The sequence below is a fragment of the Amphiprion ocellaris genome, chromosome 2, assembly GCF_022539595.1.
Source record: "Amphiprion ocellaris isolate individual 3 ecotype Okinawa chromosome 2, ASM2253959v1, whole genome shotgun sequence".
NCBI classification, from domain to species: domain Eukaryota; kingdom Metazoa; phylum Chordata; class Actinopteri; family Pomacentridae; genus Amphiprion; species Amphiprion ocellaris.
In genome coordinates this window covers 3,695,521-3,710,116 of record NC_072767.1, presented here as the reverse complement: position 1 = coordinate 3,710,116, position 14,596 = coordinate 3,695,521, and the positions used below count along the sequence as shown (strand labels likewise).

Sequence of the window (14,596 nt, the reverse complement as noted above, 5' to 3'; positions counted from 1 at the left end):
TCAGACACAGAAGAGAAACTAGAGAACTGTACTCAGTAGAGAGAAGAAACGCCTGAATGAATAAAAGCAGCTTAAACAAGCGCACAGACGTAATTCTAGAGTTGTATCTGAGAGAGAAAGCCTGGCGAGTGGGTGAGTAGGAATCTTGTCTGAGCAAGTCCTGGAGATAATTCTGCTCACAGCCAACTGAGCATTTCTTTCATCATCTGTCAACAAGCTCTTGCCTCATACGTCCCACCAGTCCCGAAATGGTTTCACAGTCAGTTTGATAGTGTAAAAAAAAAAAAAAAAGAACACTGGTGCAGAATTATTTTGGTGCAAAATATGAAGTGTCCAAAAAGGGAAGACGAAATGGGTGCACTTGAGCTGCAGAGAAGAAAATAGGTCAACGGTTGATCCCGAGGAATCTCAATCGGACCCTGTAGGTGTGTGTCTGAGTGTGTGTTTGTGTGCCCCTTTACTCTAATCAGCCAAAACGCCACTGTATCGAATTCACCCCGCAACTGCTTTGGAAAATACAATGTGGCTCCTATTTAACATGCACTGAGTCAACTTCCCCTGCGGTGGCCTTTTGTCGAGTGTGTGTGTGTGTGTGTGTGTGTGTGTGTGTGTGTGTGTGTGTGTGTGTGTGTGTGTGTAACCATGTGAACATGCGCATCACGAAGGGGGAAGAAGAAGAAGAAGAAGAAGGAGGAAAAAAAGAGCTCTATTCTGTTACCGTATTAATGCAGTAAACAGGGCCCCTCAGAGAGGCCTGCCGGCTGGACGATGGGTGGAATCAGCCCCGAGGCCTGGAGGAGGAACTGAGGTTCCCGTGTTTGTGTTTCTGGTCTGACACCGCCGAGCTGAAGGGTCGCCCCGGCCTCATTTATCATCACTGACCTGCACTCGCTCTCTGCACACACACACACACTGATAGAGTTAACAAGAGAACCAGGGAGATGTTAGAGCAGGAAAGAACAGGAAAAGATGGATGTGAGGAGGCCGAGAGGAGACAACGAGTTGCAGATGCTGACCCCCCAAACACTCAAACACACCCCCTGCTGCGTTGTAAAAACAACACTGGAAAAAATGCCCCTCTCAAAACAAGAAAAAAAACTTATTTCAAGGAACTTTTACCTTGAAATAAGTGAAAAAAACTGCCAATAGAACAAGTGAAAAATGGCTTGGGAAGTTTTCTTGAAATAAGATATGATATTTAGAATATTGAGATCTTAAAATTAGCTGAGAAAACTTATTTTAAACTATATTTTACCAGGATTGTCAAGCTTAGGAGTCTTAAAATAAGCCAGACATGTTAAAAAATAGTAGTTTTTCACTCAAAAATAGATTTTTAGTTTCATGTAACCTCCTAATCTGAGATTTATTAAACTTATTTTGAGTTGTATTATAGCAGAACTTCTCTAGATTTAAGACCATCTTATACTTGAAATAAGATTCCAAAGATTAACTGAAGCATTTTGAGATATAATGTCTTCTCCCAGTTAGCTAGAAATCCTAATATTTAGTCATGTTTTGACAACATTTAGAGGTGTTGTGTTTTAGAGGAAGCCAAGCAGGTGATTTTAACTGAAAAGTAGACATTTACTTTTTAAACATTCATGCTGAGTACAAAATTTAAGATGTATTTGACTTATTTTAGGTTGTATAACAGTGACATGACTCCAGACTTCAGACCAGCTTGTCCTTGAAGCAGCATTTTCAGATATCCGTCTGTATACAGTTGGTTGAAAATACATTAGTTGTAAATATGACCATGATTCTTACTCCCTCATTTATAAATAACTCTACACCATGTAAACAAGTCTAGTATTGAAATCAACTATTTATTTTTGAATTTACATGCAACGTATTAGCAAACTGGACAATATGAACTAACTGGTGATTTTCCAATAAAACGCATTTACTTGAATCTGGTGAAGTTTATTTCTTAAATCAAGATTGTGTAGCTTCTACTAATAACACCTCAGCTTGAAAAATGTATGAAAAGTAAAATGAACCTTGTTTATTGTAAAATACAACTCAAAATAAGATCATTTCAAGATTGTTTGACTGAACAAGATATTTAAGATGCATTGTCTTAAAACAAGTCCCTCCATCTGCTGAAATGTCTCTTGTTAAGTGAATTTATCTTAAATCAAGTGGGATGAGACATTCTGACTAAAAATAAGACAAATGGACTTTGTAAGATTTAGAGTTTTTGCACTGAAGATTTAACCCCCAGCCTCTTTTTGTTGTGAAGATTTGAAGTTGTTGTTGTTGTTGACTTCAGTAAAGATGTGCTTACTTGAAAGCAGACTCCACTTCAGATGATGCTGTTGCTCTCAGAAGAGTCTCCTTATATGGTTTGAAAGGCAGTACCGTTCACAGTGGAGTTTCAAAACACCGGGGTGGACTACAGAGTGAGATTAATGAGAAGGTGGTTTTCTGTTAACCTGCTTCAGCTAGCCTGCCCTGGAGGAGGTTCTGCTCAGAGTTTGGGATTTAAATCAGCTGCAAAAAGCTTTTCCTCAATATGTTCTCTCTGATTCTTCACTGAAGTTTTATCTGCAAACTTACAAAGCCATGCAACTACTGCTAGCAAACTTTATAGACCACGTTGTTGCAGCTACGTGCTGTTGATGCAGAAATAAGATAAGAGATAAGATGAATGTTTATTGTCATTGCACAGTCATAATTTTATATAATAGTACAACAAAATTTGAGTTGAAAAAGCAAAAGAAGGATATGCAATTGCCCCAAAAAAACCCAAAACATGACATACAGTTACAAAAACATGATTGTTTCTGAGTCAGATTTACTGCAGCTAATAGAAGACATTACAAAAATACTCAGACTGTCAGTTTTATCACAGAAAATATTCAATCAGTCACATTAATCTCACTTTAATTTCGCCAAAACCACAGTGATTTCTGCATCTCTTTCATTGTGGGACCTAAGTGCACTTCATGGTATTTACATAAATAAAGTTTAACGTTTCAGAGCTCTAATGTGCAGCTGTCACATTAGAAACGAGCAGATGCATTGAGAGTCCCTAAGTGGCTAAAATATACACATCAACACGCACAATTAGCAGTTTACAACCAGCATTCCTCTGTTGCATCATTTGCAGGAGCAGTAACATTGTATTCTCTATAGCTCTCCATTAAAACAACTGGAATAGCACGTTATTGGTCTATTTTCTGCAGAAGAAGAGTCACATGATGCCCCTTTTTATATGAGCCAGATAAAGACAGCCTGGTGAATAAAGAAAGCTGATAATCCTGTTGTGATGTGCATCTTTTCTGACTGGACCTTTAGGTTTTCTTGATCCAGCGAACACAAAAAAATCCAGAACATGTCAAACTTTCATCAGGAGATTTAAACATTTTGGGGTCACTAGTGGGTCTTGAATCCTAGTTGATTATTTATTATTTCACTCTGTTGTGTCTCGTCCAAAACAGCTTTTATTCTGTTTTTCTCTCCTCCATCTTAGGAAAATTACACTGCTGAATTATTTGACAAAGAGATTAAAAAAAAAAAAAAAAAAAAAACAAGAGCAGAAGCAGCTGTGGTGTTATTAAAATAATCTTGAAAAACGGTTGTTGGATTAGATCATTCTGCATCTTAAATGTGTGTTTCTGTCTCCTCTTGTCTCTCCCAGGCCTTTGGAAACGCCAAGACAGCCCACAACAACAACTCCAGCCGCTTCGGTAAATTCATCCAGGTGAATTACCTGGAGAGCGGCGTGGTCAGAGGGTGAGCAGATAACACTCATGTGTGTTTGTGTGTTGTGTGTCCTCTTGTCATCGGGATCTTCTACCTCTCTGCAGCGCTGCGTCTTCCTCTTTCCTCCTTTTATGGCCGGTCATGTGGTTCCTCCTCTCTGCTTTGTGTTTGCGGACTGAAACTTTCGACCTCCTTCCTTTTTCTCAGCAGTCGGCCTCTGGTTCAGAGCTGCATCGATCAGCTGTGTCACTTCCTCATTTCCTCATCAGGAGAGGGGAACAGCTGCTCGACACAACATCTTAACGCTCGTGTCGTCCTGCGGGTCAGAATCGACCTGTTTTAAAGTTTGAAAATGTGGAAAAAAATATATTTTCACAGTGAAACTTCTGATGTCCACATTTTCAACATTTTTGGGAAATCTTTGAACATTTTATGATGGAAAAAAAAGAAATGTTAAAAATCCAGCGAAATTCGCTGGATTTTGGTTGATTTTTTGTGAATGTTCTTAAAGAAAATATTAGAAGTTTTGCTGATGTCTATGGAATCACTTTAGATATTTTTAGGATTTTTTGGGGAAGATTTTTACTCATTTTTTGAAAATATTTACAAGAATTTTCTTGCCAAATTTTCGGGATTTTTTAAAAATGAATCTTTTAAGGGAAACTTTTAAGGAATTATTGGAATTTTCTTCCTGAAGGTTTTGCAAATTTTCAGAAATTTGTGGAATTTTTTGCTGACTTTTTGGATTTTTTTCAGACAAGGAAACAATATTTTTTGGTGCCGTAAATGAAAACAACAGGAGGGTTAAATAAGACAGCATATTGTGCTCGAACTGAGTCAAAAACTGAGGGGCTGCAGAGAACATCGAGTACAAAGAAGCAGACTAGGAACGAGCAGGATGATGTGTCTAACACTGGTGCATAAGCAGAATTCTTGTGTCCTTAAAATAAATTGTGATTTGAAACATGTAAATGCCTGTGGCGGCAGCTGCTCGGCTCCACAGTAAGTGGGGATCCCCAGAACGATTATCTCCTGACGGCACCACAGCTCTGTTGGATTTCTTGCCCGGAGAAGGAGATATAACTCTGTCTGAAGAGCTGATTTTAGTTAGCTAAAGCTGAAGTCATTTCTGTTAATTTGATCGCGACTGAACTTGTTCACTTAAAGTCTAAATGAGCCCCCTGCTCTGTTTTATGGAAAAATCTCAGCTACAATTATAGTAGGTTGAACTTAGTAACATTTCAACTAAAAAGATGCTAATTTGAGTTGTGCAAAGCGATTTGAGGAAGGTTTTTTCCACATTTTAGCATCAATATTGGTCTAAAAACATCACAGAACTACCAGCAACACAGTCTTTTTCCTTCATTCTGCTCTACAGCTTCAAATCTATCAGGCTACAAGCTAAAATTTCCATAATATTAACACTTTACTGCAGTGAAAACAGTCACTGAACAGCTTGGATTAATCAAAACAGCCAAAAATGAATTTAATCTGGGATTTTTCTCCCCATAAGACATTAATGGGAGCTCAAGTTTAGCTTGTTGCTTCCAGCTGTTTCGGCGTTTTTCCTCTGAGTTTATTAAATATCTGCAGCACCAAACAGCAGCAGGATCTATATGTGCAACAACACAGCTGGTACTTTAATAAAATACTTAATAATTATAAAATATCCCTGACATGGAGACAGAATGGATGAGGATTTAACAGAAGTTCACAGTGTTTAGTTTTATTTACCTCAGAAAGGTGAGCTGTCCCACGGAGACACATTTTATTATTATGCAAGTAAATCATTAGTTACATGATTACAATAGAATTTTTAATGTTTTGGGAAGTCATAAATGAATGTTTATTTACTTTTTAACATTTACTTTCATTTTGTTTTTGCAGGGAGCAACACATATTTTAAATTAATCGCCCTAGACTTAGCTAGCAGCTAACCTATATCTGATTTCACTGGGTAGGTGCACTCACAAAAACGCAATGAATACACTACATATGACAACAGAAAACTTAAAAGCTCCATCAATGTGAGATAATAAATAAATAAAGTAGTACATAAAGCTAGATTTTTATCACACATGGACAGAATTAACAATGAACTGGGCTAGTTATTTGGGCAGTTTGATAAGCTGCTGTTAGTTTAATCCTCCTGTTGTCCTCATTTACAAGCACCAAAAAAATATTGTTTCTTTGTCTGAAAAAAATCCAGAAATTCAGCAAAAAAATTCCCCACAAACAAACATTTTTAACATTTGTTTTTTTCCACCAAAAAATGTTCAAAGATTTCCCAAAAATGTTGAAAATGTGGACATCAGAAGTTTCACAGTGAAAATGTTTATTTTTTTTCCCACATTTTCAAACTTTAAAACGGGTCAATTTTGACCCGCAGGACGACACGAGGGTTAAATGTAGTCTTTTGTTTATTAGTGGATTATTATGTTTTATACATCGCTTGGTGTTCTGTGCCATCTCATATCATACAGTATCTCTTAATTTCTGTGGTGTCTGAATGAAGCTGTGAAGTCAACAGAATGCCGTCACTTTACCAGATTAATGAAGCAGCAGTGTTACATATCCAACGTCTAAAAAAAAAGGGCTTTCTGCAAAGAAAATTCAGAAAAATGTCAGATCTGCTCTAAAGAACGCACATCGCATGGCTGCTGCTGTTCAAGCTGGTGCAGTTTCCTGCTTCTTCCTGGTAAAACACTCGGAGGACCGTCTCTGCAGACTGAACAAAGACGGCTGTCTGTCTGTCCATCTCCAGTGGCAGCCATTCAGACAGTCAATAGAGGAGATTAACAAAGAGGAGGCTGCTGTTCCGCTCTGCTCTGAACTGACAGACGGGATGTTTTCATGCTCTTTCTCTCCTCTCCGGCTCTCTGCGAGGATAATCCTTCCTCGCCGGGATCTGAGCAGAACCCTGAAAGGAAAAAACACACTTTAGACGAGGTGCGAAAAGGAGACGGTTCGCGAGTGAAAGATATCTGAGCACGAACATATATGTTCCTGGTGAATACTGACAGATTTACAGCTGGGGCAGCTCATTATTGGAACACCTGCTGTATTCTTAACACACAATGGGCCTTCAGTGTTGATATTTTTGTTTGAATTTTAGCACAGAGGTTAAGTAATTACAGCGCCTTTAAAAAGACATAAAAAATGCAATAAATTATGTTGAAGAATATGATGTATTGAAAGTGTTAAAATGTCAAAACTCACACTAGATGGTTGAGAAAAACTTTGAGTTACTGTTTTGTTGTGCTTAAGCTGCACATATAAAGGCCGTATATGTAAAATACAAACTAAATTCTAACTCGACAAGCCCTCAAAGAAGAGAATAACAGGAAGTCAGCCACCTTTAACGAAGAGGGATACAGTGAAAAAGTTATTGCTAACTAGTTTGGCGTCTATTACAACTTCAAAAAAAAAAAAAGTACAATTCCACTATGCACCACAAAGAAAGTGGCAGAAAATGCTGATCACAGTGGTTTAATAATTACTTCCAACCCTCTATGTCTGTTGGATGCTCTGTAATTTGCTGTAAAGAAGCTCCAGTTAGCAGCAGGGCTGGGTGATATACTGAAAAATGTATTTATAATAAAATGTGTCTGTAATTATGGATCATTTTTAATCCTCCTGTTGTCCTCATTTACGGGCACCCAAAAAAAATCTTGTTTCCTTCTCTGAAAAAAAATCCAAAAAATCAGCAAAAAAATTCCACAAATTTCTGAAAATTTTCAAAGCCTTCAGGAAGAAAATTCCAATAATTCCTTAAAAGTTTCCCTTAAAAGTTTTATTTAACAAAAAAAAAAAAAAAAAATCCCCCAAATTTGGCAAGAAAATTCTTGGAAATATTTTCAAAAAATGAGCAAAAATCTTCCAAAAAATCCTAAAAATATCTAAAGTGATTCCATATATATCAGTAAAATGTCTAATGTTGTCTTGGTAAAAAAAATCAACCAAAATCCAAAGAAATTCTCTGAATTTTGGTTGATTTTTATGTAAATGTTCTTAAAAAACATTTTTAACATTTCTTTTTTCCACCAAAAAATGTTCAAAGATTTCTCAAAAATGTTGAAAATGTGGACATCAGAAGTTTCACTGTGAAAATATTTTTTTTCCACATTTTCAAACTTCAAAACAGGTCAATTTTGACGCGCAGGACGACATGAGGGTTAATAAAATCCTGCAGAAAAAAAATGATTTTTTTGGACATTAAACACCTTAATTTCAATTTAGCCACTTGATTAATCAAAGCACACAAATGACAAATGAAAACAAATTTCAACACGTGTCTAGTAAAAGCATAGATAAAGGAATGATCTCATTTTAGTGGACTTTAAATTAAGACAACAAGTAAACTGACCTGAACAAGAGCATCAGTAAGATGCAACGAATAAACTTTGAAGAAACTACTGAACTTGGCAAACAAAATGCTTCAAAATGTTTAAGACTGATTTGTAAATGTTTAGTGCATGAAGGGTGACCAAGGGAAACCTAGAGAGCTATCATGTTCATATCTCCACTGATGGTCCTCCAGATTCACTCACCATCTGGTTGTATTGCTCAAATGGCATTGAAAATAAATGTATAAATTCTGTTGTAAATATGAAAGCTGTTCTCCAATGGTACCAATAAACAGAGCTAATCTTGGACTGGATTTGTGTGGGCAAAAACTCCCTCGACCTGTAGAAAAACATCTGAAATAATGACACATTTACACGGAATTCAGATGCCTGGTTTGGGTGACTTGCGTTACTGGTGTTTCTGTATATTCTTAGACGTTTCAGAGGAACTTTGACACAGTTGACGTCTGCCAGTGAGCCTATAAAGAGATATTTGTCATGAAAGCAGCATAATCAGAAGTCCTACCAGTTCCTCGGGGTGTGACACAGAGCCGTGGCCACAATATCATCAAATACTTCATACAAGCACAGTATCCGTTTTTGGTGAAATGACGCATTGTGGTCATGACACCTACAACAAATGAAATGATAACATCACACAGGATGCACAAAGATCTGCCACAACATTAAAACTACCTCCATAATACTGTGTAGGCTGCCTTGTGCTGCCAGAACAGTCTGAAGGCGTCCTGTGGTGTCAGAAGCCAAGATGTTAGCAGCAGATCCTTTAGAGGACTTAGTTTTCCTGCAAAGATACTCAACTGGAGTGAGAACTGGGGGATTTCTGAGGCCGAGTCAACACCCAGAAGTCTTTGTCATGTTCCTCAAACCATTTCTAAACATGGTTTGAAGAGTGGCAGGGAGCTTTATGTAGCTGAAACAAGCCACTTCTATCAAACAGTGTGCATGCACTGCAACAATATTTTGGTTAGTGGTTTTTGTCAAAGGATCATCCAAATGAATGCAGGATTCAAGGTTTCCCAGAGCATCGTACCGCCTCTGCCAGCTCGCCTACTACCCATCCTGCTGCCATTTCTTTTCCCAATAATCAACACATAAGCATGATTCATTAGATCAGACCATCTTCCTCCAAAGCTCCATTGGTGGTGATGGAGAGGAGAAAACCTGGATTCTCTATCTGCTCCTGTACAGCTCCATATACAGGAAACTGACATGTTTTGGCTCATAGATAGATAGATGGATAGATAGATAGACTATAGACAGACAGACAGACAGACTATGGATAGACAGGCGGACTATGATAGATAGATAGATAGATAGATAGATAGATAGATAGATAGATAGATAGATAGATAGATAGATAGATAGATAGATAGATAGATAGATAGATAGATAGATAGATAGACTATAGATAGATAGATTGACAGATAGACTATAGATAGATAGGTAGGTAGGTAGGTTGGTAGATAGATAGATAGACTATAGATAGATAGATAGATAGACTATAGATAGATAGATAGATAGATAGACTATAGATAGGTAGATAGATGCTTTATTAATCCTGATGGAAACTCAAATCTTTGAATCAAAGCTAGCATTGAGGTGTTCAGCAGTTTGCCCAGCAGTGGCTAGACCACAGCTTTGACTCCCCATGTCTATCCATGAGACTTTGGCACCCACAACCCAATGTCTAGTTAACTGGTAGGAACACTTTTTGTACGCACTAACCACTGCGTACAACAAACACCCTGCAAGATCTGCTTTTTTGGAGATATTCTGACCAAAGCAACGCAATTTGGTCCTTGTCAAACTCTGTCATACCTCATTTTTCCTGCTTCCAACACATCAACTTCAAGAACTGACTGTTCACTTGTTGCCTGATATGTTCCACCTACTGACAGGTGTTACAATAACAAAATAATCAACATTATTGCTTCACCTGTTCATGGTTTTCACGTTGTGGTTGATCCTCGTCACTGAGCAGATCTATACATTGAATGTATGATGTTTGTTGTTAATCTCTCTTATAATCTGTAAATTGAGTTTTACCAGACGGACACAACTACGTTTCTCACAGCACAACTCTATTCTTAGCGTGTCATGAGGACTGGCGTCAGTGTTGTTTGTGCTTGGCTATAGAAAACAAGTCTGACTTATAAAATCTCCTTTAGACAACTTTATGGCCTTGGCCCGGGTGCAGTGGGTAAATGCCACTGCTTTTAAAACTGCATATCTCATGACTGCAGCGAAAAGCGTACCTCTACTTTTTTTCCCAGAATCCCCTGCAGCAGCTTTCCAGCCTCCTCTGTCTCCTGTACCTTTAAAAAACATTCAAAAGTTGTGTGTTTTAGCTGTGTTACTACCTACATTGGACCGCATCTGAAGGCTTTGTTGGCTCTTTGATTGTTCCGACCATCTGCCCTCACTTTCTTCACACATGACCTGGAACCACCCTGCCGTGACCTTTAGAGTCAAGTGATTCATTCTCATTGTTGTTCTTGTGTCTTCACTCCCCCCTAACCGGGCTTCTATCTGGCTTTTCAGGGCCGTGGTGGAGAAGTACCTCCTGGAGAAGTCTCGGCTGGTCTCCAGAGAGAAGAACGAGAGGTGAGGATGGATGGGGGAGGTCTCGACCCCTCACCCCTGCCGACCCACATGGGGCCTTCTGTGTAAACACCGGAGCCTCTGATGGTCGGATATGAAGTTCAGCTGAAGTCTGCAGTCAGATAAAAAAGATATATGGTTGTTCCATCTCAAGTCACCAAATTTTTAAAGAAAGTTCACACCTGACCATATCATACGTGTCTGATTTGTTAACATTTTACTTAACATCATGTATTATTGCTATTTTGTTAGCCTTTTGCTAACAAAGTTATAATAAATTAAAACAGATTGTGATCAAGAAATTAAAGACAAGTAGCAGTAAATATAAGTGTGACATATACGCATGATTGCTTATGGTGCCACTTTTCATAAAGTTATTTGAAGCACTTTGAGTTGGAAAACCATGATTTCTCTTTTAGCCCATTAGCAATCTTATCCAGCCGCTTTTGGAGTGATTTTACCCATCATACGTACTCAGTGCATGTTCAAATATTGGCCATAAATGCAAAAACTTTTTTTCTCTCTCTCATGAAGTACCACTCTGACTAGCGTCATACGTTCCATTTTTAAAAGCTCCTATTGGTGCCAATCACTGGAAAAAAAAAACAGGGCTGGACCTGAATACCCAGATATTCGAATATTCGGACGGTACCGCGGTATCCGAATATTTATTTTGAAATCAAAATATTCAGATCCCACATTGGACGTTACAAACCGAACCGAATATTCGGATATTCGTCGTTAACCGGGCCAAATATCCAGAGCCCAGAAATTGCTATTCAGGCCAGCCCTAAAAAAAACTGCCTCTTACAGTAAAAAAATTAAGATTTTACGGTAAAATTTTTTTTAAACAAAATTTGCAGCATCATATAACTGGTTTGCATTTTTCTATCAAAACACCATTGGATACTACATGTACACTATTATTCAAAAGTTTGGGATCACTTAGAGATGTCCTTGTTTTTGAAAAAAAAAGCATTTTTTAAAAATGTAGATAACATTAAATAAATGATAACTCCAGTCTAGACATTGTTAATGTGCTAAATGACTATTGTAGCTGGAGATGGCTGATTTTTAATGGAATATCTCCATAGGGGTGCAGAGGAACATTTCCAGAAACCATCACTCCTGTGTTCTAATGTTACATTGTGTTAGCTAATGGTGTTGAAAGGCTAATTGATGATTAGAAAACCCTTGTGCAGTTATATTAGCACATGGATAAAAGTGGGAGTTTTCATGGAAAACATGGAACTGTCTTGGTGACCCCAAATTGTTGAACGGTAGTGTATATATCAATGATCCTGCAAAATTACAGGACTCTTGCTGCATTGTTTATTAAGTTATGGCTCTTCAAACACTGACCCACAGATTGGAGTGAAGAAAACGGTGCAAAAATGGACATTACCCGACACCTTTGTCTGTAAAACTAGTTACCTACGGGCTCAGTTTTTACATATGGTTACCTCAGTCACTATTCACCACTTTGAAAAAATCTGTCTTGTTGAAGATGGTCAGTCGTGGGGCCTTTGGGGAATTGAGGTGGAATGAACCAAAAAAGAAGTGAAGACATATTAAATACAATAAAATCCCAGGTTAGTGTACAACTGTTGGATGGCCACTCATTTCCCAGGTGTTTCCACTGTATGTGCCAATTCTACTCTCTTTAGATTAGCTATGAATGAGCTCCAGATGTTTTGAAAGAGTGATTGTTTCCCCTTCATGGCATATTTAAGTTTCTCTAATGGCAAACTCGTAGATAACTCTAAATCCGTCTACTTACGCTTGGCCTGCCAGCCTTTTTTCCATATTAGAGTTATGACTCTTTTAGTCAATTACAGGCTTATCTCTAGAAAGATTTATTGTCTGCTTCTAATGCTGAAGTTAGTTGGGGACCTGCCCAGAAACAAAAGCTTTGGTGTTTAGCCAGAATGTCCTGAATGTTCTCTCTCACAGCTGATCAGATTTCCATATGCTGCCAGAAGCGGTGGTACCTTTTTCCTTCCCACATTTAATACTCGTTTCAGGTAGAGCACTATAGTATTTGTTAGGTTTTTCTGGGGTTATATATGTTCGCATTTCCCAAACCTTGATGCTGATGTCTTCATGTAGGTCCTGTTCCCAAGACTTTAGCCTCTTTCCAGATGACTCTAAGGATTCATCTGTTCTATCTGTTGGCCTGATAATCGGTAACATTGTTTTTATTGGCCGATTATCTATGAATTAAATGCGCTACTTTCGGTCTGATGCAGCATCCTGTCTCTGTCTGTCGTCTAGGGCTGAAATGATTCTTCGAGTTATTCAAATAATTCGATTACTAAAATTCCTCGAGGCAAAATTCTCTGAATTGAGGCTTCGTTTAATCAACTGCATGCTAGACCCCAGGTCACAAAATGGTGTACCGTGGTCCGAGGCCGGACCCAGACTTCATTCGATACAAAAAGGGTCCTTAAATTTGATGGGACGCTTCTATTTTAACCAGCGCAGCTTTTCTATTGTTTACTGCAGGAGTGTCCCACCAGTCCACGGTCTAAACAGTCGTCTAAACTAGCCATCAGTGAACTAAAACCAGGACAGATTCAGCTGCTGCACAGATTATTTCTACCTCAAATGCTTTCAGAAATACTTTTCCCTGAAGTGTTTCTGAAATAAGAGAAAGTTTGCGGCCGAGCCGCTATGTTTATGTCAAACTGAAAGCTCGGTCACATGACCACTAGTGGCCGCTGAAGCTCCAGCGCTGTCATGTGACCTCTAGTAGTCCACTAGTGACCGTCCACCATGCGTGCGATTTTCAGATGCAGCGCGTTTACATGCGGGAAAAATGCATTTAGTGACACGTAGCTTCACTGTATGTTTTCTGTAAGTATTCAGGCACTGTGCTGGAATTCTGGCGAGCGGCGCCGGCGTTTGGCTCAACAAAAAAAAAAAAAAAAAAAAAAGACAGGACTACATTTCTAATCGAGTTCATCTACCAGTGGAATGAGGGGAACGCAGCTTTTGGTCTCAACCAAACTAATATCACTAGCCAATAGGAAGTAGAGTGGGGACGGGTCTTAGAAAGACGTTAAGATCCAGCTGCATTGAGTCCATACCAGCAGCAGAGAGCGCAGTATTCAGCCAAGGATGCTCAGTCGTTGTGTAATTTACCGCGCTCACTTTCTCTTTTGATGCTGTAACACGCATGCCTAGTGCGGAATCCGATTACTAGAATAATGGATAGCTGCAGCCCTTGCGTCGTCACTCTTTGGTCTCAGAATTGTCTCTCAAGCAGCAAAAACTGACCAAGAAACTCAAGCCAGGAAATGAACTTCTCTCACAGCAGCTAAGGCTATGCTAGCAGCTAAGGCTATGCTAGCAGCTAGCAGCTAAGTTTGAATTCAGCCACAAATTAACCTGAAACAAACTCTGGAAAACAATAATAAATAAAGCTTTAAGGTCTGGACCTTAGTGGACAGTTAAAGTGATAGAACAGTGAAATATTAATGAAATAGAGAAAAACTGCAGGAGACAAACTGATCAGTCTCAGTCGCATAAACTTTGGAGCTAATTTAATCACTCCTTTTTCTATTTTACATAATCAGTTATAGTCACCCTTATTAATGAAGAAGTCTAGGTATAAATGACAGGTTCTCTGCCATCACATGCTGTTAAAACATTATATTTAACTTAATCAAATATTGGTTATCTTCCTTTCTTGATTGCCAATAATCAACATCGGTATCGGCCCTGGCAAACCCATATCGTTCGCTCCCTAATCAGTACGTCAGACTTAGTAATAGTAAGAACGTTAATACATACTGTTCTCACCATATCCTGAACATAGCAGCATTAAATCATATTAAAGTCAACATGATCCTACTTGATACTAATTCCACGTGACCCAGAGTGACCTAATAATCATCTGTTGTTCTTGTTGCTCC

At 38.5% G+C, this 14,596-nt stretch overlaps 1 protein-coding gene across 11 annotated transcripts in view; it reads left to right on the top strand.

The window, feature by feature from the left end:
• Window positions 1-14,596, top strand: part of LOC111581103 (unconventional myosin-IXb) — a 130,434-nt gene that overhangs the window by 72,033 nt on the left and 43,805 nt on the right. For all 11 annotated transcript variants that reach the window (XR_008604000.1, XR_008603999.1, XM_055017471.1 and 8 more), the window contains exons 5-6: window positions 3,644-3,738; window positions 10,620-10,682. Coding sequence is in view for 9 of the 11 variants with exons in the window: in XM_055017471.1 (XP_054873446.1) it covers window positions 3,644-3,738; window positions 10,620-10,682 (158 nt within the window). In the remaining 2 variants the exon portion in view is untranslated. The remainder of the gene's footprint in view (window positions 1-3,643; window positions 3,739-10,619; window positions 10,683-14,596) is intronic.